The sequence below is a fragment of the Chiroxiphia lanceolata genome, chromosome Z (genome assembly GCF_009829145.1).
Source record: "Chiroxiphia lanceolata isolate bChiLan1 chromosome Z, bChiLan1.pri, whole genome shotgun sequence".
In the NCBI taxonomy this organism is placed as follows: Eukaryota; Metazoa; Chordata; class Aves; order Passeriformes; family Pipridae; genus Chiroxiphia; species Chiroxiphia lanceolata.
Window position 1 is genome coordinate 32134772 of NC_045671.1, and position 25424 is coordinate 32160195.

General features: G+C 40.3%; 1 protein-coding gene across 1 annotated transcript in view; it reads right to left on the reverse strand.

The window, feature by feature from the left end:
* BNC2 (basonuclin 2) overlaps positions 1-25424 on the reverse strand; it is a 329796-nt gene that overhangs the window by 84143 nt on the left and 220229 nt on the right. The window contains exon 4 of the mRNA XM_032675084.1: positions 19823-20058. Within this exon, the coding sequence (XP_032530975.1) occupies positions 19823-20058 (236 nt within the window). The remainder of the gene's footprint in view (positions 1-19822; positions 20059-25424) is intronic.

Below are 25424 nucleotides of genomic sequence, written 5' to 3' on the forward strand. Positions count from 1 at the left end.
TTACACACCTTAGTGAATCAGCAACCACTTTCTGACAGCAATTGAGCAGTTCTCTGGGTAACAAATTAAGTTTGGCTCCCTATGCCTTTACGTCTCTAGCGTCCAGTAAGCTGAGAACTCTTTTGGTTTTCATCTTCTTAACCTATTTTCACCCTGCTTCTCTACTACATTTTCTTTGGTGCTTCAAAAGGGATGTATTACTTTTTCTTCAGAGTAGGAACTGCCAGTGTCTCTCTCTACTACCCAGCCACATACATGAAGCATATAGAGACTACCTATATTTTCAGCACTTTCCTTCTCATCTCTTAGTTACAGAAAGCGTTGTTATACAAGTCCTGTTCATTTGAATAGCCAAATAAAAACAAACAAACAAAGAAAGAAGGACTTTCCTAAAGTGCAGTAGCTGCTGAAATTCCAATACAATTATCTTGTATGAACTGAGGGTAAACACTGATGAAGTGGAAGTGAGTATCTTCATAAGGGACTTACAGAGTACTACAGCATAAAGAAGACCGGTGATGGGCGAAAGTCTTACAGCTGCACACCTAAAGTCTGGTATTCATAATACCTAAATTCATATGGTATTACTGAAGCTATTATTCTGGCATGGGAGTATATGTATAATTTCATTTCAAATTTTCAGTTTGAAGCACTTCTGAAGCACCTCAAATGGATTCAATCAAAGTTCTCACGTGCTTCAAAGCCTATAAAACTTTATATTGCATTGGCATTTCTATCCTGCTCTAAACAAATCTCAACATCAATATAACAAGCAGTTCCATACTAAGGTATTATATTTTCATTGAACTATTTTATCCTGCAGGTTACTGTTCACCAAAAAAAACCCCACGCAAACAAACAAACAAAAACCATGTATTTTTTACTTTTTCCGTAGCTCCAGAAAAAGTGTATAGCTCAGGTTACTTATTCACAGTGTTTCCATGACCCAATGTGAGAGGTATCTGCATTCCAGGAGAATAGATTCTCTTCCAACTACCAGAAAAACCTTCCACTTTATAACTGTTGTAGGCTAGTATTAGTACTACATGTAAGAATACTGCACTACAACATGGTAATAAAATTGGCAAACTGAAATATATACAGGGCCACAGGACAGTTCAGTTCATAACACATTAAGTTCCAGGCTTTGAGAAGACATGCAACTAGGCATTATGGGAAATTTACTCTTTAAGATTCCACTTAAGCTCATCTGGTACAATCAACTTGCTAGCAGTATGTGGCTGGAGGAACACAGGCTTCTCAAGCCACAGCCTCCAAATGAAGGCTGGAAGTGACCAGTGCAGAGATCATAGAATCACAGAATCATAGAATCAGCCAGGTTGGAAAGGACCTCTGAGATCATGAAGTCCAACCCTTGATCCACTACTGTCGTGGTTATTAGATGGCACGCACATCATAATTGGCTGCCATTCTGTCTCTGGAGCACCCCACTTCTGCTGGTCAATTGCCCTACAAGAGCTTCTTACATTCTGTAACACCCAGGTTTTCTGCAGCCTCAGAACAAGCACAGTTGTGTGAGCAATCTGCTACAGACATTATTAATTCCCCACCCTTTTTCTCCCAAGAAACGTATCTCTGTCTTCAGCTGTGATACAAAATGGATGTCATGAGTCTTATATCCGTTACCTTACAACTTTTTGAGCCTACACAGAAGAGTGATCTGTTTTGTATTCTCTAGTACAGTTTGAAATACTCCTATCAAGAGGAAATCAGCTCCCATGTGGAAAACAACTGAATTTGTACCAGTTAAATTCTTTAAACCCAAATTTATTTTTATTTTATGAAATTCTTTCTAAGAGATGGGTTGGACAAAAGCATTTTTGTGGATTGCAACATTACATAGCATATTTCATTATATATATTTATATTTAATATATAAGTATAATAATTTATTTATTTAAAGTTTATGTACGCAGGAACATTACTGCAGAACAGCCAATTCTTGCAATTTTATCAAAAATCTCTTCATATGGTAAGGTGGTGTTTTTTTGTTTTGTTTTTTTTTTGTTTTCTTTTGTTTTGGTGGGGGGGTTTTTTGTTGCTTTTTGTTTTTACTGTATCTGCTTCCTGGGGTTCCTGTATTGATTTCCTTTTCTATCCAAAGAAGTTTTCTTCTTCTTCTTCTGCCTTTTTTTTTTTTTATTTTAAGTTTCAAAATAGGAAGAAGCTTGAAAATAAAAATCTAACTTTCTCTGGTATAAAATGTAAATAAATAAATAAAATTAGTAAATCTAACATTTTAAACCAATTCACTAATTTTCAGAATCTGAATTTATGACTTGCTAAGGTTTGAGATTACTAATACTGAAATAGTCAATATTATTATGTTGACTTTCTGTAGTGACAATTCTTTTCTGAACCATTCACCAAGCATTCATTCAGCTATAAATTTAGCTAACTGAACAGAGCAAATTTTCCCAGGTATTGCCCTATCTATTTCCAAATAGTCTGAGAGCTTTTAATGGAAAGCCTGATTGCAAGCAACCTGATGAGTGGGTTTATTTCTTCTATTCCTATTTGACAGCACCATATGTGAACTTGGATACAAGTTAAAGACATCCAATATTCAGATTGCATGGATAAAAATGCAATTACATTAACTCTATTACCATATCTGCATCCCTACGAAAGCGATACATACAAATTCCAGGAAGCTGATATATATCAGGCCAGCAGTCTTAAAAATCTATCTGTCCTACAAGTGACTTCCTTCTCTGCAGGATGACTGTCAGTCTGTAACACAGGTTTCCACACTCTTTCTCCACACCCTTTCCCCACACCCTTTCCAGCAGATGAAAAATATAAGACTTGAGGGTGCAATTATGGTAAGATTCATCATGAAGAATCCACCAAGACTGGATATAAAAAGACATACTTTCCCCTACTACAAAAGGTAAAAATGAACTAATGAAGCAAATCCTTCCCCTTCCATTTGCAAAAAAATTATTAAAAAATATTTACTGAAATTACTGTTACAGTGGTGGTGATGTTTCAGAATTTGACTAAAGAATAATCATAATTACACATTCTATTTCATTAGAGGATCTCAAAGCACTTCATAAACATTAATTAACAACATTCAAGTATTAATTGGGATGATTAGAACATTTTGTAAAAGCCATAGGGGAGGAGAAAAATCAAGCTGAAGCACAAAGGACTCATGCAGCAAGTTAATATATTAGAGCCAGTAGAATAATACATATTTCCCGGCTTTGAGTTAAGTATTCAAAATGCTAGGACATGGTGCAAAATGACAAGCAAATCGTAGAAGATATTTCAGCACAGGAAAGAAAAGTAAATTTCTTAATTAAAATATAGGAGTTCATCTTCATTAGAATCAAAATGTATCTTGATAAGTAAAAGGGGGTTGTCTGTCTACATTCAATGCTGTCCTCTTACTGCCTAGAAGGCAACATTAAGTGTTAATGACATTTACCCCTCCTAATAAGAGTCACTCACACTTCACTGTTATTCCTTGTTATTGCTCAGGACAGGCACGAGCACCTCATTGAAAGATCAGTGCTGCAAGGTAAAAAAGTCCCCATGAGATCTCTTGGACGTTAGGAAAAGCAGTAAATCAACTGATGCTGGACAGATGACAAGTTTGATTCTCTGTGGCTCTTCTTGATTTCTAAGTGTCTGTGGGCCTTAATTTCGTAAGTGCCTGAAGTCAAAGCTGACACACAGACAATCAAAACCACACCTAAACTCAAAGCAAGAGGTTTCTAAACTGGGGGAAAGTCTTAAATCCATTAAAGTGTCATGGTCCGGACTCCATACTCTTTAATTGAGGTAATCTCCATTGATGTGTAGCTGAATGGTTAATATCACAATACTATCACCTCCAGGACCATGCTTTGAATTCAGCCCGAGGTTCTCTATGAAGAGAGTAGTCTGTAAAAAGCAGAACTTCTAATCTCCAAGCTGTGTTTTGTGAGAAGAATGATGCTAATTCTTCAGATTCTTGGCACAACTCACTTCACTCCACAGAAACACACATATTTCCCTTTGATCAATAGCTTTATGCCCTTTTGTTTTCTTTATTTTACAACAGGTCACTGCAGTTATTTCAAGAAAATTGAGGCGGACAGTAACCCCAAGATCCTGTCCTCAAATCAGTGGTCAAATTTCTTTGACATAGTGCAGGATGTGTTCTGGTACAGGCTTCAACATGGCATTGTCAGCAAGAAAAGTCATTTTCCAGGCTAGGCAGAAAGCCCTTCTCTTCCTTCCCCTCATCCACACAGAATCAGTCTCAAAATCAGAAAAAAACTTTTATCAGAGACACACACACTCATGTTCTATTAGAAATACAAATACAACTAGATTGTCAAAGTATGTGCGTATATATTTACATATGAATATACATATATACAGATACACACACATATATACATATGGAATGCATATATATATCAAGGAAAAAGTTCTGTGATCATAAATAGTTAATAGAAATTCAACCATGTTCTGAAGCAAGAAAGCTGGAAATAGTTTCCTCCTTGGCTTACCTGCCAAGACCCAAGTTCAGGGCTCTGTTTCTCCTGAAACGTTTGATGGCATCCCTCACACCTAAAACCGCCTAGGGAGTGAACTGTTCCTCCCACCTCCTTCATTCTCCACTCTGCTTTAGGTGTTTGTGATTTCTATCATAAGAGAGACACAGGACGATGAACTCAAGCCTTGGCAGGTAAAGAGATTTTCAGCTCCATTTTAAAAAACAAGAGCACAGTGTCAGGGCACACGCATGACAGACTATCAGTAACAGCCACTGCCATGCTCTGCAGCCTAGTAGCTGTGCCCAGTTGTGTGAAACTACATCAGTGGGACCATGGCTTCTCACCCCAAGTACTGCAAACAATCAGTATATATTCCAGGTAGGACAAACACACCTACACAAAAGTGTCCATCTCTCTGTTTTGTTTTGTTTGGGGTTTTTTTGTTTGGTTTTTTTTGTTTTTTTTTTACTTTGACAGTCAAAAATATTTTCCATTAAAAGGCTATATTTGTATTTCTGAGAATGTGAAGCATTACAACTATAAAGGCTGACTATTTCATAGTAGTCATTAACAACTAGCGTCATGTATAGCGCTGTAGATCATCAGAGGTTATACAGCCCTCTGCTTCATTACCCTTGCAAGATGCAAGACACAGAGCAGCAATAGCACAGCTCTCCAGCTGCACATATTCTGGAAAACCAAATGATCTCTGCATGTTATGGAGACATCTGTTGTTACATAAGTTGTCCTAGTGGCATTCAGAAGTGTCATCAAACTCTCTGGACTTTATTTTTATTCTTGTCCTGTTCAAGTGTGAACAGTCATGATAAATATAGTCATGTAGCACCAGTGTGATCAGTATTGTTTCTATTAGAGGCATGGCATCAAAAGCAGCAGGTAAGTCAGATGTCAGGCAAGCTGGCGAAGATACAGAGAAAATCTGAAAGCACTTCACACTGTAGAACAAGTGGCACTGACTGCTTTGCTCAAACATACAACAATGCTTCCCTCTGGTTCAGCAGTTGCGTTTTGTTTCCTATTTCCCTCTTCAGGCCCAAAGGTTTATCTGAGCTTTTTGCACCCTCTGTTTAGAGTAGATATAGGACAGTCACTCCTAGCTTAGTACAGCTAAGATGAATACAAAAGAGGAAGGGGCATAGCAGAGAATCTCTGTTCCACAGAAGTGCAGGAGAGTCACACTATACTGACACACATGGGTGAAGAGAAACAACTTAAAAGACTAGCATGAAGTGATGCCATAGGATGAACAAAAAATTCAGGAGATGGACACATCATCTAACAGATCCTTTTCATCTTTTTGTGCTAAAGAGGCAAAATCAGAGAAGGAGGGGAAGTTGAAACTACAGTGAGGCTGAAGCAGGGAAGATAAGCAAGTAAAAAGGTGGGGGAGGGCGGGGAATGGGAGGCAATGACAACAGAATAAGTAAGTTGAAGTGGAGAAGAAGGAGGGAGCAGACAGGCAAAAAGAACAAGAAACAGAGAACATACAAAAGAGACACATTTAAATCCCATGTGTACTGCAGGAGTAGAAGTCTGGATAAATGTTACCCAGCTTTGAGCTTTGGTTGCTCTGTGGAAAAACAACATCAGAGCTAAAGAACACATATGAGTGTTAACACCAACTACAAAAGGGAAAAGAAAACACAAGACATAATTGTATCTAACAAAGCTGAAAAAAGTGTATAAAACTGTAAAAGGGTAACTTTCTTCCTTATCAAGTAATTAAATGTGGGTGGCAGCTATTACAGGAAATATGATCTTTCATGCATGTAAAAGACTTAAGTTGCACTTCAGCTTTGTTAAAATCTTTACCAGATAAACTTTTTAACCTTTATGTGCATCAGTCTTACTATAGATAAAAAGGGCATAATACTCCCAAAGACGTGGAAAGACTTAAGTGACTGCTTCTTAAAATGCATGGAAATCCCCCAGTAGTCACAGTTAAACAAGTGCCAAGTATTAATTAAGATATTGACAAACAGACCAATGAAGAATGAGAAGCAATATCTATTAAATAAATACACAACCTTCACATACAAAATCAATTTATATTTATTTATGGTGTTAAACCGTCAACAAACTTTTGCTGTTTTTTTTTCATAATTCCATTGCCTATTTCTCTTAATTTTCTTTATCACAAATAATATAGCATACCAACCCTTTAAATGTGTTCTTGCTGTGAAAGACAAAATCAATAAATCAACTGAATGGCACTTGAGAGAAAAAAAGAAACTGACGGAAACTTCACATGACTCATGATCATAGATAGCAAACTACACTGAACCTAACATACGATATCAACACTACAACAACCTGACACCGCACGTCTACCCTGGAAAAGCTGTTATCAGAGCAGGTGTTTGTTTTCTTTCTAATGTTCTTTATGTTTAAGCAATGAAGGCTGTATGACAGGCTGTTTAATAAAACAGTCCTTGCACTTTGGTTCTATAGCAAAAGTTCAAACATCTTTAAAGGCAAATGATTTCAAACAGGAAAGCTAAGACTCTAAAGTCTCTAAAGGAGGTCAGACAACAGTAGAACCCATCCTTTTCTGAAATTCTCAACAGACAAGCCAATGGTGGGCAGTATTTAATTTTAGAACAGTAAAGCAATTTCCATCTCTGCATATGGCTAATATTCCACCTGCTTAGAAAGTGAGGTGCTACAGGATTACTCCAAGAGCAAACAGAAAAGAAATCAATAACAGTATTATTAAAGATGTTCAAATTTCTTTCTCTGGTCTCTTTCCAAATCTCCTGACTTAATCTGAATGTGAGAATGGTGTGCATGAACAAACTAATTTTGGTAAATTAGGGCAGCAAACAAATTTCTTATTCCACCAAGAGCAACTATGTTTTACAAAAATTTGAGAAATTCCCAGTCAAATATAACATCAATACATGTAACCATGTAATTTGGCTATGCATACAACTAATTTTTCTTTTAAAATCTCAGAACGTAATTATTTAAGCTGCACTATGAATTTCACAATTTGAATGAGTTTGGTTTAGTTAATGGGATGTTGTTTTTTGAACAAATGTTTAAATCTACCACCCCACATCCTCCCTGTCCATCTATATCTTCTGAGAATATGCCTTCTCAGCTGATTTCTTGCTCAACAGTTGTTTTAGCCCTAAAGAACAAGCACAGCAATGGGAGAATAAACCAGTTTTCACAAAGCAGAAAATGTTATCTAATAATTTTGAATTTCATCATCTTTCAGCATTGATTTTGCCATGGAAAAGACCTTCATTTAGGATTAGTGATTCCCCATGCACTATCCAGTGTACAAATTTTTGTGAGTGAGCCTCCTTTTGGACCTATAAAATACCCATACTCTTCCAGCTGGATTTAGTTTTGATTTTGTTCTGTGTTATTTATTTTTTGTAATTTCTCATAGCTGTGAATGGCACCAGAGAGTCTGGCAGCCAAGATGTTGCCTATGAGCTACTATTACCTACTTTTTTCAAGGGAATGATGATAAAAATGGGAATCCTAGGTCTAGACCCTTCTCCTGATTCTGCCAATATTCTGTTCTGTGTCTCTGCTTCCCTCTTTGCACTGTAAAGATAATATTTATTTTCCTCTTTTACACTAAGGGAGTACAAAACAGTTTTGATCACAGAATAGTTCAAAAAGTGTTAAGCTGTTACTCAGAACACTGAATCATTATTTGTGAAGAGTCAGTTTATGGCCGTTAAGTTATAATCACATGTCCTGTCTTCTGCAGTTGGACCAGTGTAAAAGCTGAATGCCCCAGCTGTTCACTTCTAGTGGCATAACTGCTCTCTAGCCCTTTCCTATCAGAATAGTCAGGACTAACTTACACATGTTTAGGAGGAGGATTTTTCTAACCCGGTTTGTTTAGAGAGAACCTGCCTAGGGAGCAATTACAAATGTAGCTATACTAGCAAATGGGTGGGGTAAAGTATACTCCAGTGCTAAGCAGATGAGAACAGCTGGCAAAGTTACCTCTTCACTCAGCTCAGCTGGAATTAAACCAGGACTGGAGAGTCACGGTTGAGCAGTTTTTTACAGCAAAAGTAATGTCACCCAAATCAATAGAGCCACTAATCACATACTTCTCTTTGACTAGCATGTGCAGAATCTGACCCAAAACAGCTGCTGTTTTTGACAAAAATAATCTCTTATCATGTAAAGTTGCTGTATTAGTTGCTCCCAAAAGAGGAAACTACAGGGTCACTAACAGCTCCACACCAAATACAGTAACTTGAGTGCTGAAAAAGAAGCCTAAAAACTGAAGCACTCTGAATGCCTATGGAGCACACGCAGTCCAGAATCTTCCCCTATGCTGTGAAGTTTTTCTGAGAATCACTCCTGAAGATTGAGAGAACAACTCCTCCTCTAAAACGTTAATCCTGTGAGCAGTCCAATGATACTGTTGACCAAATTGTCACTCAGTGACATTCCAGAGATAGGTATCTGTTCACCAGAAACTAGGTTTACTGCACAGAGGTCAGAGAAGCTTGCCAGGTCTTAATGCCTTTCAGCCATTACTGGCAATGTTGTGACTGTGCCCAAATGTGAAAGGTGGTGTTATCATGTTACCTCTCTTGGCTTCAGGCTTCCTTGACTTCCTGTGCTCCATTAAGACATCCACTGAATGAAGTCATAAATACTGCATTTTTCTCTGCCCACTGCTTTTTAATTTGCTATTTGGAAATATTATTAGTCAAAGTGAGGGTATTACAAATAATCCCACCCACCGTGCAGCACTAATACACAACCAGAGAGAGGTGCTGTTTCCCTCTTGTTTCTCCACTGGACCGAATAGTGAGGTTTTTCTCAAAAGCTACTGGGAAAAAGTTGTGGTATTTTCAGGGGTGGGGGTTTAGGGGGGAAGAAGGATTTCATTATGCATCTTGAACAGAACAGAAAATACTAAAGTAATTGATTTGGAGTGGATATATACATAATTTACATGATTTTGTAAAGTTACAAGTGTAAAATATTATTTTTATTAGATTAGAAACAAACAAGCTAGTTTACTGCTTAATGCTTCTCTAACTACACTATAATAGCAAATCTTTTCCTACAGATACGTACTTCTGTATTTCATGTACAATAAGTATGTAATCATCATCATGGCCAGGCTTCGTGAATGAAGATTTAGGAAGGGCTCTACTCACATTCGCTACAAGTGCACTGGTGGCTAAAAAGGCCAATAGTAGATAGACAAGTCTGGTTGCAAAAGGCACAGCAGAAAGACTCCTTAGGTGGTAAATTCTGCAAGGTACGATTCTTTCTGCATTGTCTTTTCTCCTCGAGAGTGATCCTGTGTGCATTCTCAAAGGCATCAGTGGCGTTATACACAGTGTGTCTCCAGACCTCCCGATTGGAGGCCAGAGTAGACCAGTTATGATGATCAATATGGCCAAGGCTGAGATGTTGTTTCAGGGAGTCCTTGTATCTTCTCTTTGGGGCTCCTCTCTTGTGGCAGCCGGTGGCAAGTTCACCATAAAGCAAGATCTTAGGGAGGCGGTGATCCTTCATCCTTGAGACGTGTCCTGCCCAACGCAGCTGTGTTCTCAGGAACACGGCCTCAATACTTGTGCCTGCTGCTTGTTCAAAAACAGACACATTAGTCATGTAATAAGTCCAGTGGATGTTTAGGATTGTATGGAGACAGTGTTGATGGAGGTGTTCTAGGAGTTGCAGGTGGTGGTGGCTCTGTAAACACTGATCTTTGTACTTTTCTTCAGGTGTTTATTTCGCCAAACTCTTTTATGGAGTTTTCCGAAAGCACTATATGCCTTTGCTAACCTGTTGTCTATCTCTCCATCGATCTTACCATCTGAGGAGATGATGCTACCTCAGCAGCAACTAAACTGCTGGACTGATTTGAGCTCTGATTCGCCAGTGGTGATATGGGGATGATGGAAGACTTCCTGAGGAGCAGGCTGATAGAGAACTTCTGTCTTCTTTAAGCTGACTTGCAGCCCCAAAAGCTCAGCAGCCTCTGCAAAGCAGGATGTTAAACGCTGCAGAGCTGCTTCTGTGTGGGCAATGAGGGTGTCGTCGTCAGCGTAAAGCAGCTCCCAGACATGATGGTTTAAGGTGTTAGTGTGGGCCTTCAGTTGCCTTATGTTGAATAGGCTTCCATTGATACAATATTGGATGTAGATACTGTTTTCTTCATCAAGGTCTGCCATGGCCCTTTGGGGCATCTTGCTGAAGAAGATTGTGAATAGAGCTGGTGCAAGAACGCAGCCTTGTTTCACACCACTGGTTATTAGAAAGGGCTCAGAAAGTGCATTGCCATATCTGACTTGGCTGTGCTGATCCTCAGGACGATCATTTTAAGGAACTTGGGAGGACATCCTAAACGTTCCAAAATCTGCCACAGACCTTTTCTGCTCACAGCATCGAAAGCCTTGGTGAGATCAACAAAGGTTACATAGAGACCTTTGTTCTGTTCCCTACACTTCCCTTGCAGTTGTCTGAGAACAAATACCCTGTCTGTGGTACCCCTGTTGGCTCTGAAACCACACTGGCTTTCAGGTAGAATTCCTTCTGCTATAGTGGGTATTAGTCTGTTCAAAAGTATTCTTGCCAGGATTTTGTCAGCAATGGAGAGCAGAGTAATACCTCGGTAATTTGAACAGTCTGATTTAACTCCTTTCTTCTTATACAGAGTGATTATGATGCATCACAAAGGTCTGATGGTAGTTCGCCTAGTTCTCAACAGCACACCACAAACTCGTGAAATTTAGCATGGAGTGTAGGGCCCCCATGTTTCCAGACTTCAGATGGAATTCCATCAACCCCAGCTGCCTTGCTGATTTTCACCTGCTGAATGGCCTTGAGGGTTTCTCCTAAAGTGGGGGCAGTATCCAATTCATTCTTCACCGGTTGCTGTGTAATGCACTGAATTGCTGAGTCTTGCACTACACGGCTAGTACTGAAAAGAGTCTCAAAGTGTTCAGACCAATGATTCAGAATGGAGGTTTTATCTGTCAGAAGCGTTTGACCATCTGCGCTGAGTAGAGGGCTTTGGAGTTGGCGTGTAGGCCCGTATGCTGTTCTCAAGGCCTCATAGAATCCTCTGTAATCACCCGTATCTGTGCGTAATTGAATTTTTTCTGCTAGATTGACCCACCACTTGTTCTGGATGTCACGGAGTTTCTGTTGGAGCTTGCTGCATGCAAGATGAAAGGTTGTTTTTCTTACATGACAAGATGGCTGTGCAAGGTGTGCTTGGTGAGCAGTTCTCTTCTTCCTCAACAATACCTGGATCTCTTGATTGTTTTCATCAAACCAGTCCTTGTTCTTCTTGCAGGAGAACCCTAAGGATTCTTCAGAGGACTGCAGGATGATGTTTTTAATATGGTGCCAAAGTGTTTCAGGAGAGGGATCAATAGAATGATTTTTGAGCCTAGTTTGAAGATTTGCTTGGAATCTCTCTCTCACTGTGGCTGTTTGAAGATTGTTAACTTGGAGTCTCCTCCTTGGAATACCACCCCTTTTAGGTTTGAACTTAAGGTTGAAGTTAAGTTTACAGTGCACAAGATGATGGTCTGTTTGACATTCTGCACTGGGCATCATGTGGGTATGATGGACATCGCGAACATCTCTCTGTCACACCAAGTCATTATCAATGAGGTGCCAATGCTTAGATCTAGGATGCATCCAGGTTGTCTTGAGATTATTTTTCTGCTGAAAGATAGTATTAGTGATGGTGAACTGTTGCTCTGCACAGATTTCTAGCAGAAGGTGTCCAATATCATTGCAGTTTCCAACACCATGCTTGCCTAATACTCCTTTCCAGGCTTCAAAGTTCTTTCCTACTCTCATATTGAAATCACCAAGGATAATGATCTTATCATCTGCGGGAATCTTTTCGGTAAGGTGGCACAGGCCGGTGTAAAATTTATCTTTTTCGGCAGGGTCAGCTTGGAGAGTCGGGGCATATATACTAAAGAGGACAACGTGTAGCTTGTTGTGTAGTGGAAGGCGTAAGGAGATAATGCGGTCAGAATGACCTGTTGGCAGATTTTCAAGTTTAGGGACAACAGAGTTTTAATCATGAAGCCTACTCCTGAGAGATGCCTTTTGGTTCTGGGTTTACCTGACCAAAAGAGTGTATAACTGGCACCATGTTCTCTAAGGCTGCCTTCCTCATGGAGATGAAATTCACTGAGAGGAGCAATGTCGATGCTGAGACGTGACAGTTCGTGGGCAATTAGGGCAGAATGGTGCTCAGGACATCCACTATCCACAGTATTAAGCACGGTTCTGATGATCCAGCATGCTAGTGTCAATTTGGGCACACCTTTGAAGGCAGGTGTGTGCCTTTGTCTCTTAAACTTTGTTTGACCGCATCAGAAGATGCCCGTTGGCCACAGTTAACCAACTGGGTGAAGGTGGAGATGAGCTTTGGTTAGGCCACCTTTTCTAGGCCCCCCTCTGTGTGGAGCTAGCAGGGCTGTCCTTGAAAAGGCTGCTTGGTCATTCAGGATGCTGCCGAAAGAGACTATCATCTCCGAGGTCAGTCTCAGGTGACCAATGTCCTGAACTGCCTGCATGTAGGGCTGGGTCTGCAGCTTCCAATGCACCTTTCACCTGCTGTTTCGACCCTCACCTGTCGCTACAGGGCTTTGCAAATGTGAATATCACCCTCAAGCCTGTGCAATAGAGTTTTTTAGGTGAGACACAGCATGCGCAGAACTGGACCCACCCTTTAATCCTAAAGTTCATCTGCCAGGGCCTAGCGAGCTTGGACGGTGGCAGCGAGGTCCTCAGGACGTATGTTTAATTAGAGTGTTTTTCTCTTAGATGGACGGCCTTACAGGGCTAAGTGAGCTCCATCTGTCCAGGTTTGGAATTAGAGTTGCCCTTCTCCTAGGATGACTGCCGAAAGGCTAGTGAGCCCATCCTGCCCGTAGACACATTTTACCTGACCCTTCAGTTTTGACCTGTCTGGCATGGGAGACCCTGCTGAAGGCATGTACCATCACCAGCATAGCTCGCAATCTCATAGGGGCACACAAGCTACTTCCCCATTAAAACAGTTAGGGCAAGCCTTTCACTCCCTATTTTTCTCCCAGCCATCTATACTCGGACTCAAGGATATTCCCAGGGACATTCCCTTGCCCTGAGCACCCTTTCAGGATGCTATAGTTCCAAAGCAAACAGTTCCTGGGCAGTAGCTGCAGGTGAGCCAAAAGCAAACTGTTCTGGTCCCCTCAACCACCTGGGGATTGGGTATCTCCCACGGCCCCAGCCCAGCCTAAACCCCTCAACCCCCCAGAAGAACCCCCTATCCACCCTGACCTTACCCTCTCCCCACTGTGCTACCACAGATCTTCCTTCTTCCTTCCTCCATCTTCCTTCCTGCTTACCTGCGACACACCAAAGAGGACTGCCCTGCCTGCCCTCCCGCCAGTCCGGGGACCCTACGGCCCTTCCCCCCCCCTTTCCCTCCTCCAAATTGGACTGGCAAACCTCTGTGTGCTCCGAAGTTCCTCCTCTCCTCTCCCTCGAGGGCGCAACCCCTGGCACTGCTGGGCAGTGCGTCAAAGTATGTAATAACGTATGGTAAACTTACTAGCATTGACTGGAACTATGTGGTAACTTAGATTTGGAGAGACAAGTTACAAAGACCTATACTTCCTGACTGAGAGTCAGATGTTCCTGAGTTCTCTGCATGACAGTGTACCAGCAATCCCATCGCTCTGTGACATTCTGGATGATTTCTTTTGGTACTTGATACTTTTGATTCTCCTGTAGCATGCTCATGACATTTCATTTGGAGCTTTTTGTGTGGAAAAGCTGAATTTGAAAGCCTCAAACAATTCCGTGAAAAGCTTCAGTCTACAATAATGAGCTTCACGGAACAACACCTTTTGCTTGAAGGAAACTTCAGCTGTAGTTCTCAGCTGTATGCAATTTTACTGTGCTAGCATTACTACAAATTTCATTTCAAATTTCCCTGCATGCCCCTTTTCTCCTTTTTATCAGATACTTAAACTATTAAAGAATACATTTTTATTATCATAGATTTGATTAATTTTCCAATGATGTCTCCACATATACGTTTTTCTAAGCAGTTTCCTTTTCTGCCATATACTGTGCTTTCTATCTTTAATGGAAACAAAACACACTTTTTGCCTAGAGACGCTGTGGAGACTACATCTGGAGATATTCAAAAGTCATCCGGACATGGTTCTGGATAACCAGTTCTAGGTGGCTCTGCTTGGTCAGAGGGGTTGGATGAGATGATTTCTCTACTGACTTCAACCGGTGTGCGATTCTTTCAAATTAGACAGCTAAACTAACAGGGAGGCTCTACTACACCTATTGTAGGTCTTCACTGGCCCATTAACACAATCCACAGCCGAGTCCTAACAAAGTCAGTATGTGGCAAGTCTGTAACAGCTGCCCTCAACTTTCACTGATAATTATTCTCATTTAAATGACATAATATTTAATATACTGTTGTTGAATGTAGTAATGGTAAAATTCATGCCTCAAGGGCTACAAGGGCTACAAGTTTTAGCCAGATACACCTAACTGTGACCTAATATAGGCCTTTACATCATTTAGATGCATAGGTCACAATCTCACTCTGTATAAACATCCATATGTTGCATATATTGTGATCATTCCAAAAGACAATTAAAACAAAATCAATACGAACATGATTCTACGACCTTTAAAACAAGAAAACTACTGGACACGGAATTACATTCATGCTTGTAATTACAGAATCATAGAATCAACCAGGTTGGAAAAGATCTCCGAGATCATCAAGTCCAACCCTTGATCCAACACCGCTGTGGTTACTAGACCACGGCACTAAGTGCCACATCCAGTCTCATCTTAAAAATCTCCAGGGATGGTGAATCCACCACCTCCCTGGGAAGCTTGTTCCAATGTCTGATTACTCCCTCTGTAAAAAATTTCTTCCTAATATCCAACCTAAACCTCCCCGGCACAGCTTAAAATAATGCCCTCTTGTCCTACTGCTGGCTGCCTAGGAGAAGAGACTGACACCCACCTAGCTACAACCTCCTTTCAGGGAGTTGTAGAGATAGGGTCTCCCCTGAGACTCCTCTTCTCCAGGCTAAACAACCCCAGCTCCCTCAGTCTCTCCTCACAGGACTTGTGCTCCAGTCCTTTCACCAGCCTTGTTGCTCTTCTCTGGACCTGCTCCAGCACCTCAATGTCCTTCCTGAACTGAGGGGCCCAGAACAGGACACAGTACTCCAGGTGTGGCCTCACCAGCACTGAGTACAGGTCCAGCTGTTCCCTGGTCCTGCTGGCACACTGTTCCTGATCCAGGCTAGGATGCCATTGGCCTTCTTGGCCACCTGCTGGCTCATGTTCAGCTTCTTGTCAATCCAAACTCCCAGGTCCCTCTCTGTCTGGCTCCTCTCCAGCCACTCTGTGCCCAGCCTGTAGTGCTGCATGGGGTTGTTCCAACCAAAGTGCAGGACCCGGGACCTGGCCTTGTCGAACCTCATCTGATTGGAATCACATCATCTCTCCAGCTTGTCTGGGTCCCTCTGCAGAGCTCTCCTGCCTTCCAGCAGATCAACACGCTCCCCAGCTTGGTGTCATCTGCAAATTTGCTAATGGTGGACTCAACCTCCTCATCCAGATCATCAATAAAGATATTAAATAGAACTGGGCCCAACACTGATCCCCGGGGGGACACTACTTGTGACCAGCTGCCAACTGGATGCAGTCCCGTTCACCACCACTCTCTGGGCCTGGCCCTCCAGCCAGTTCCTAACTCAGCACAGAGTGCCCCTGTCCAAGCCGTGGACTGCCAGTTTTTTCAGGAGAATGCTGTGGGAGATGGTGTCAAAGGCTTTGCTGAAGTCCAGATAGACACATCCACAGCCTTCCCCTCATCCACCAGGTGAGTCAGCTGATCATAAAAGGAGATCAGGTTGGTCAGACAGAACCTGCCCTTCCTAAGTCCATGCTGGTTGGGTCTGATCCCTTGTCCATCCTGTAGGTGTTGTGTGATTGCACTTAGGATGATCTGCTGCATAACCTTGCCAGGCACTGAGGTCAGGCTGACAGGCCTGTAGTTTCCTGGGTCTTTCTTCAGACCCTTTTTGTGGATCGGTGTGACATTCGCCAACTTCCAATCATCTGGGACCTCCCCAGTGAGCCAGGACTGCTGGTAAATGATGGAGAGTGGCTTGGCCAGCTCTTCCGTCAGCTCCCTCATCACCCTAGGATGGATCTCATCTGGTCCCATAGACTTGTGAGGAGCCAAGTTTGTGACCTGGCTCAGCAGGTCACAAACTGTTCCCTCCTGGATTACAGGGGGGCTATTTGGCTTCCTGTCTCTGTCTACCAGCTCCAGAGGCCAACTGTTCTGAGGACAACCTGTCTTACTGCTGAAAACTGAGGCAAAGAAGGTGTTAAATACCCCAGCCTTTTCCTCATCTTTGGTGACTATGTTCCTCCCCATGTCCAACAAAGAGTGGAGGTTTTCCTTGCCCCTTCTTTTGCTATTGTATTTGTAGAAGCACTTCTTGTGGCTAACAGATGTGGCTAGACTGAGTTCAAATTGTGCCTTTGTCTCTCTAATTTTCTTTCTACATGAACTAACTATATTCCTAAACTCTTCGTGAGTAGCCAGCCCTTTTTTCCATAGCCAGTAAGCTCTTTTTTTTCCCCCCAGTTTCCTTCAAAATCTCCCTGTTCAGCCAGACCAGTTGTCTTCCCTGCCGGCTTGCCTTTCAGCACATTGGGACGGCCTGCTCCTGTGCGTTCAAGACTTCCTCCTTGAAGCATGTCTGTCCCTCCTGGACCCCTTTGTTTTCAGGGGCTGTTTCCCCAGGTACTCTCTGAACCAGTCTTCTGAATAGGCTAAAATCTGCCCTCCAGAAGTCCAGTGTAGAGGTTTTATTGATGGCCCTCCTTGCATCCCTGAGTATTGAAATCTCTATCATTTCATGGTCACTGAAAGGCCCCAGATGGCCTCCAACCACCACATCTCCCACCAGCCCCTCTCTGTTTGTGAACAGCAGGTCTAGTGGGGTCCCATCCCTGGTAGGCTCATTTACCAGCTGGAGCAGGAAATTATCCTCTATACACTCTAGGAATCTCCTGGACTGCCTCTTCTCTGCTGTGTTGAGTTTCCAGCAGACATCCAGCAGGTTAAAGTCGCCCACAAGAACAAGGGCTGGCAATTTTGAGACATCTGCCAACTGCTTGTAGAATAATTCATCACCCTCATCATCCTGGTTGGGTGGTCTGCAACAGACTCCCACCAGGATATCAGCGTTGTTGGCCTTCCCCCTGATTCTGATCCACAGGCACTCGACTTATCGTTACTTACTTCAAGTTCTACAGAGTCAAGAGAGCCACATATAGAGCCACCCCTCCACCTCTCCTACCTTGCCTGTCCCTTCTGAAGAGCTCATAGCCACCCATGGTAGCACTCCAGTCAGGTGAGTCATCCCACCATGTTTCTGCGATGGTGACTACATCACAGCTTTCCTGCTACACGATGGCTTCCAGCTCCTCTTGTTTGTTACCCATGCTGTGTGCATTGTTGTACATGCACTTCAGCTGGGCTGCTGATTTCACTTCTAACTCTGGCTTTCCACCCTCAGGGTCATCTCTGGATAGCCTGGTTTCAATCTCTTCCCCCTTCAAACCTAGTTTAAAGCCCTCCTGATCAGCCCTGACAACTTATGGGCTAGAGTTCTATTGCCCTTGCAAATATATAATTACACCTAACTATTAATCACATTTAGTAAACAGCAGATTTCTAATGTTATCTCTTAGACATGATGTGGGTTTTTTGCATGTATTCCTTCGCAAATCATATTTCTTCATCCCTCTTGATCAGTAGCATTCAGAATCTAGAAATCTAAAATACGATGCAATATGTATGTAATGCCATTACAGTACGCATTTCTGCAGATATCACTCATAAATCTATCTTCATTATATATACCTAATATCTATAAATACATATAAACAAATATTTCTATCATATATACATAAATATCAACTGTATGAATACCATGGATGCATACTTGCATGTAAATTTTAGACTGGTAATGGAAAAAAAGGATTCTGTTGCATTTGAACACAAGTAACCATTAACTTTTACAAAACAGATACCTGAGAGAATCCTAAAACAGTTAAAGAACTCCGTTCAGTATATATCCTACCAAGAATAACAAGATCTCATTATTAAAGTAGTTCTCTGTTTAGTTCTCTTTTTCTAGGACTGTTCTACAATTTAGTGCACTTTTCTGTGAAAATCTGGGTATAGAGCATTTAAGAATACAAGCACAGAATGCAAAGACTTCCACAGAATCACATAAAGCTAATTTACTTCTTTCACACAAAAGACACAAACTGAAGAGACAGAATTTCTCAGATCAGGAATAAAGAATCCCATATTTTCTATGAAGTGCCAAGCACACTATTATTTCCTAAGAAAATAAACAAATAAATCAGAAACTAAAATTTTCAAAGTTTTTCAAGCATGTCCACTTCAATAACTGGATGACTTCTACATGATGCAGAGCTCCCACAAAGTCAGTAGCAATCAAGAGAATTCAGAAGTGTGTAGTATTAGATTATTGATCAGAAATAGTCTTACAAAATGTAATAAATCACTTTGGAACCCAAAAGATGATGAAATTCTTCAGATAAGCACCCATATATATTTATGACCATATTCATAAAGCAAGCCCATCCATGTTTTTGTTTACTTATTTTATGTTTTGTTTTTTATATTTCAACCAATCTGCATGTAACACTTTATTTAAAGCTTCCTTTCTAACATGGCCTTATAAACAGGATTTTTCTGCTTATACATTACACTGTACAGATACTTTCCAATACTACCATGATCACAACCTCTTTTCTTCCATACCTTATGTCTTTCTAAAGAAGGAAAGAAAAGATGAAGGAGCTATTGACTTGTATTTCAGTTTCGTAAGTCAAACAGTAGCCCTTGAAACTTTGTCAACTGCCTTTGATGAGCAAATCATGCTTGCAAATAGCTAAGCTCAGTATCTGCAGTATTCAAGATATTTCCTACAATAAGCATAAGCAAGTACAAATAAATACTATGGTATAAAGGAACCTATATTTTTTCAGCTTAGGAAAAACTGAGTCTTTTATTTTGCCAACACCATCATTAGTCTTAAACATGCCAGACTGAATTTACTACATTTCCTGGTAGCTCTTTAGGCACAAAATCACTACATCCATACAACAACAACCAAAAAAGTCAGTTAATTGGGTTTGGAAACATGCTTTGTTTTATTTCCTACCTGAAGAATGTAGCCTCGAACATAGTCTCGAAGTGTCCAGCCTAAGCCATGTAGAATATGCAACACCTCCTCTTGCTTCAGTACACTGAAAAGTCGATCAAGCAGTATCTTCAGTCTCACAGGTACAGCCTGAGTGCCGTAGAGCATCAAGCTGCTGATGTCAAACACAACATTGGACTGCACAATCTCCACTTGGGTTGGGTGGTAGAGATGCTGAGTACTAAGTTTGTCCAAGGCTGAAAGAAAAGGGTCAAGTATAAGTAAAGAAAAGACAAGAAAACAACCCCAAAGTGTCATGTATACACATCATATTTGGCAGATGCACTTATTTTCCAGAGAAATATCACCTGGATGATTCACAGAATCACAGAATGGTTTGGGTTGGAAGGGAGCTTTAAAGATCATCTAGTCCAAACCCTTTGCCATGGGCAGGGACATCATCAACTAGACCAGGCTGCTCAAAGCCCCGTCCAAACTGATCTTGAATATTTCCATGGATGGGGCATCTACAACCTCATTGGGCAACCTGTTCCAGTGCCTCATCAGCCTCATTGTAAAAAATTTCTCCTTTATATCTAATCTAAATCTACTCTCTTTCAGCTTCATGTCCTTGTCAGAAGTCCCTCTCCAGCTTTTTGTAGGCCTCCTTTCAGTACTGAAAGGCTGCAATAAGGTGACCCTGGAGCCGTGCCCAAGTTTCTTTTCGACTCTTCCCCAGGATGAAGAACCCCAACTCCCTCAGCCTTTCCTCACAGGAGAGGTGCTCCATCCCTCTGATCATCTTAGTGTCCCTCCTCTGGACTCGCTCCAAAAGGTCCCTGTCTGGGGACCCCAGAGATGGATGCAGTACTCTAGTAAGGTCTCAGCAGAACAGAATGAAGAGGCTGGCCATATCCTGCTGGCCATGCTTCTTTTGATACAGCCCAGGATAAGGTCAGCTTTCTGGGCCGCAAATGCACATTGCTGGCTCATGACCAGCTTTTTATCCATTCAGGTACCCTGAGTCCTCCTCTGAAGGGCTGCTCTCAGTGAGTTCATCTCGCAGTCTGTACTCATGCCTGCGAGTGCCCCAACCCAGGTACAGGACCTTGCACTTGGCTTTGCTGAACTTCATGAAGTTCCCATGGAACCACCTCCTCAAGCTTGTCCAGGTCCCTCTGGTTGGCATACTGTCCTTCAGGTGTATCAGCCACACCACTCAGCTTGGTGTCTTGTGCATATTTGCTGATATTCTCACTATGTTATTGATGAAGATATTAAACATAATTTTCCCAATATGGACCCCTGACTCATCACTCCTCATCAATGACCCCACTCATCACTAACGGTGCAGTCCAAAACAGGACTTCCACAGATGCAGTCCAAAACAAGACTAGTTTCCAAAGGTCACAAATGATTTTTAATTCCTATGGCAAAAGGTTGCTCAGCTGAGACTCAGAGACTACAATACTCATAGTTCAAGAGAAATTTATGATTAACTGATGTCCAAGACTGAGGCTATCCAGAATTGACTGATACTGTTAAAGGTTTGATACTTAATTTCTAGAGGAAAAAAAGAAAAGATACACCCTAAACCCCCATTTTTAAACATGTTAAAAGTAAATCCCCTGATGTACCATAAATTCCATCAGGAATTCACTACTACTTGAGTTGGTTAGTTTTTTCGCCTCACACAAATTTAGAGATAAGGCGAAGGGAAGTTTGCAGGATGAAGGTAGTTATGCTCTCGTGAAGTTACGTGAGAAGGAACTGCATATGACATCACACATTTTACTGACTACCAGTGTTCAAATTTAGTTTTATTTCTATTTTATGGACTATGTTGCAGCACCTAACATATTCACTGCTTTTTAAAGAAAAATTTCTGAGCATTTAAAATAATCTTATAGGGACTTCTCTTGTACTTCAGTTTCTTCTTGGTTTATAGTCACTAGAGAGTTCATGTACTCTTGATAAATTGCTTTTGTACATATAGAGCACAAAGGCCCTTATCATTTACTCGCTGGCTTCATTCAACACATTTACTCCAAGGACTACATTGTCAAAGAGTTCTGATTTCCTCATACTTCATTTCTTGCAACTGATTTTTCTAATCTTTCCTATTCTAGTGGCTAAGTCAACTTTGAATAAATAGCTTTAATATTAATTTAACATTCAAACAAGATAATGAATTGGCAAGGCTAGGGACTGCAGTCCTGTGTGTCTCCGTAGGACATTTATACTGAAGAATATGAAGGCTGAGATTTTTTTCTTCCAAAAGCTCTTCTTCTGAAGTACTTTGGCTATATAGGCTTCACGATGTAGGATGATTTATTTACAAAGTCTAATGAATGGGATTTGATATTTTTCTAAGGTGGTTTTTTTGCTTATACCATACCAGATGTGTCCTCAAAGTTCTCAGTAAGAAAAGCCAAGAAAATTGATTTTGTTACTTTGCAGGTTGTGCCGTATGTGTGTTGATATGTATGTATGTGTAGCTGGGGGACAGCACAACCCTTTGGAAGGAGTAAAAAAAATTAATTGTTTTCTAATAGATATAACACCTTCTACCAGATTATTGAAATTATTGAGTGGATCTGTATCACCCTGAACTTTCCACCTTCAGTCTTACAGAAAGAGAATAGTGTCCAAAGATGTTAACTGGCTTCTCCAAGTTTAGACAAATTCAGACCAGAGCCAAGACATGAACGGATATTTTCTGAATACTCAGTGCTTTTTAATCACTGCATCATACTATATTTCTAATATATCTAATATTTGTTGTTGTTTCTCTCTACTTAACAGTAAATACTATGCCCACATAGTGAGGAAAAACAAGTTCTTCCAGCCAAAGAAGACCTGTCTTGCTTAAGATTTTAAGGTCATTATTCCACTGTGATCTAAGTCACAATGACTAAAGGACATCTTTATCTAAAGGCTATTGGGTGGATTACAAAACTAATAGCTAGAATGAGATTACAAAACTCGTGGACATATACTCACTTCACGTAGTGTGACCACTCTGAAGATAATAGCTTTGGAAAGCCTGAGATGGAATAGAAGTCGAAAAGAAATAAAAAAGGTCCTTTCAAATTACTACGCACAATATCTGAACAGTGGACAGAAATTTCTACAAGATAAACTGTACTGGTCCGTTCAACTGCAATATTTGTTTCCAAGTAGTATTATCTATAGACATCTGATTCTGAAAACACACACATGAATAAAAATTAGTATCATGTTAGAATAACATTCCAAATGACAGTGAAATTATGTCCAATTTTGATTTGTGGCCTTATTCTGTATATTATGTAATAAACAAATAAGCAGTGAAGTTTATCCTTTTGAAGCAGAAGTCAGGATATGCACTGAAATGTGTAATTTATAACACAGCAAAACCATATATTATTGCATGGGTGCATAAGAACATTTGCAAGCTAAAGACAGACCTCACATTACATGGAAAAAAAAAGGTTGTAAATGAAAAGAAATGAAAGGAAACAGTTGTGTTCATATGAGAAACAACAGAATCATAAGAATCTGAAATTCTTTCAAACCATTGACTACTCATACCCCTTCAACTCAGGAAAATGAAAATTTTCACTCCAATTTGTAATTTATAAAAATTTTCTTGTTTCTTTAAAAGACACTGCTAAGAAGAATTTGATCACTCCTCTGGTACCCTTAGTGAACTAATGTCAGTGTATTCTAGGTGTATTCAAGAGGCCATTCATGTTGATAGACAGATACTTTTTCAGGTAAGACATAAGAAAAGACCTTTCTTATTGTTTTTCCTATAAGAGTATTAGTTTTCTGATTCTTGCCAAATCTCAGAGTAGATAGTTGTATTCTGCTGTCCTGAATTGCTCACATGATTTCATGTGGATAATGCATTCCTCATCATATTCTGTTCTAAACTATTTGTTTAATTTATACATGCTAATGAACAATGCCCCCTTTCACAAGTGAATACATTCAACAGTATCTGCAGCAGCTTCTTAAATGCTTAGGAGGCTTCAAGATTAAATATGCTATATAAAAGAATGTGTTTTATTATACCTGGAAAATAACATAAACAGATGTGTCATTATTAAGAAGTTATCAGTGACTGAACATCATAAAGCACACACTAAAAGTCCATTCCAGGTGCAACGTGAGGTATTACTCAGATTTTGTACAGTTTCAGTGGGATCAAAAGTTCACATATAAAAGTCTTAACGTTTGTGACGTTTTGGTTGTAACCTGCACAATCTTTTCCAAAAATGCGACTATGATGGGATCAGCTGTGTGCTTGAACTAAAAAAGATTCCTTTTCTTAACAGCCCTGTTTAATCTTAGCACTGTCTTGATAGTCTGATATTCTTTAATTCAATATAAGTGGAAAAGTGTTCTCTGATACAGGAAGAAGAGATCTAAGGGATCTTAAAATCACGTACTTGCTGAGCATTTAACATTTTCATGGAATGGCCTAAAAAGACCCTTGTGCTTTACTCTGACAACACTCACTCAAGTAATATTTCTGTGGTTAATTCTAAATTTCAAGTATTTATTTCAGAAATTTGTACCATTAAAAAAAGGGAGGCCAAAAAGGATTATAAAGAAGTAGAAGACATGACAGAAGACTGCCTTCAACACCCAAAAATTACTAACTGGATAATTAGTATAGGAATTAGGGACCTTTCAGCAATGTTTTTCCAGTATCAAGTATGCAACCATAATAATTTAGAATATTTCAGTTGGAAGGGACCTGTAATGATTACCTAGCCCAACAGCCTGATCACTGCAGGGCTGCTCATCATTTAAAGCATTTTCCAAATGCCTCTTATGAAGGGAGAGTCTTGGGGCATCGACCACCTCTCTAGGAAGTCTGTGGTTTGACCACCCTCTTAGTAAATAAATGCTTCCTAATGTCAAGCCTGAACATTCCCATGTTGGCTTATTAACTCTTTACCTTCTGGAATAGTAAACAAAATCCCCAAGATTTTAGAGAGAATCTGCTCAGTATAATCTGAATTGTAAAGAGAACTTTGAAGTTATTTCAATATCAATCTTCACATTACAGCCTGAAGTATTCTTATTATGCAAAATTCCAGTAAAAAAATCTTTAGACCTATTTGTAAAAAATCAACGAATAAACTTTTACGTTCCATTTGTAGTTTGATTTTTTTTTTAAATGTAGTAAAATGGGAAGGGGAAATCTACTTCATCAATTATATTTTTTTACTGGAGTTTTGGGACTCTGTGTAATTCAAAGGAAATTAAGTACAAAGGATACATTAAAATAAGGCTAAGTGCTTCTTCAGTTCATCAAAAGACAGAAAACAAAGACAACATTTTTCGTTTCATCTATACTGTGTCCAGTTCATAGGCTCAGTTCTGTACATTTACTCATTGCCCTTAGACCCCTTCCTTCCCAATGTGCAGTGAAAAAAGTCAATCAAATTAAAAGCCATGCCTCTGAGCAGATTCCGCTTTTGTCAAGTAAAAGAAATACAAATACGCAGTGATGAATTTTGTACTTTGGAGGTCTCATATTATTTTTTGAATAACTACAATAAAAGCATAAAAGCACGACATTTTGCCTTTACTGAACAGAAAAGAATTTTAAATATCCTAGTTTTAA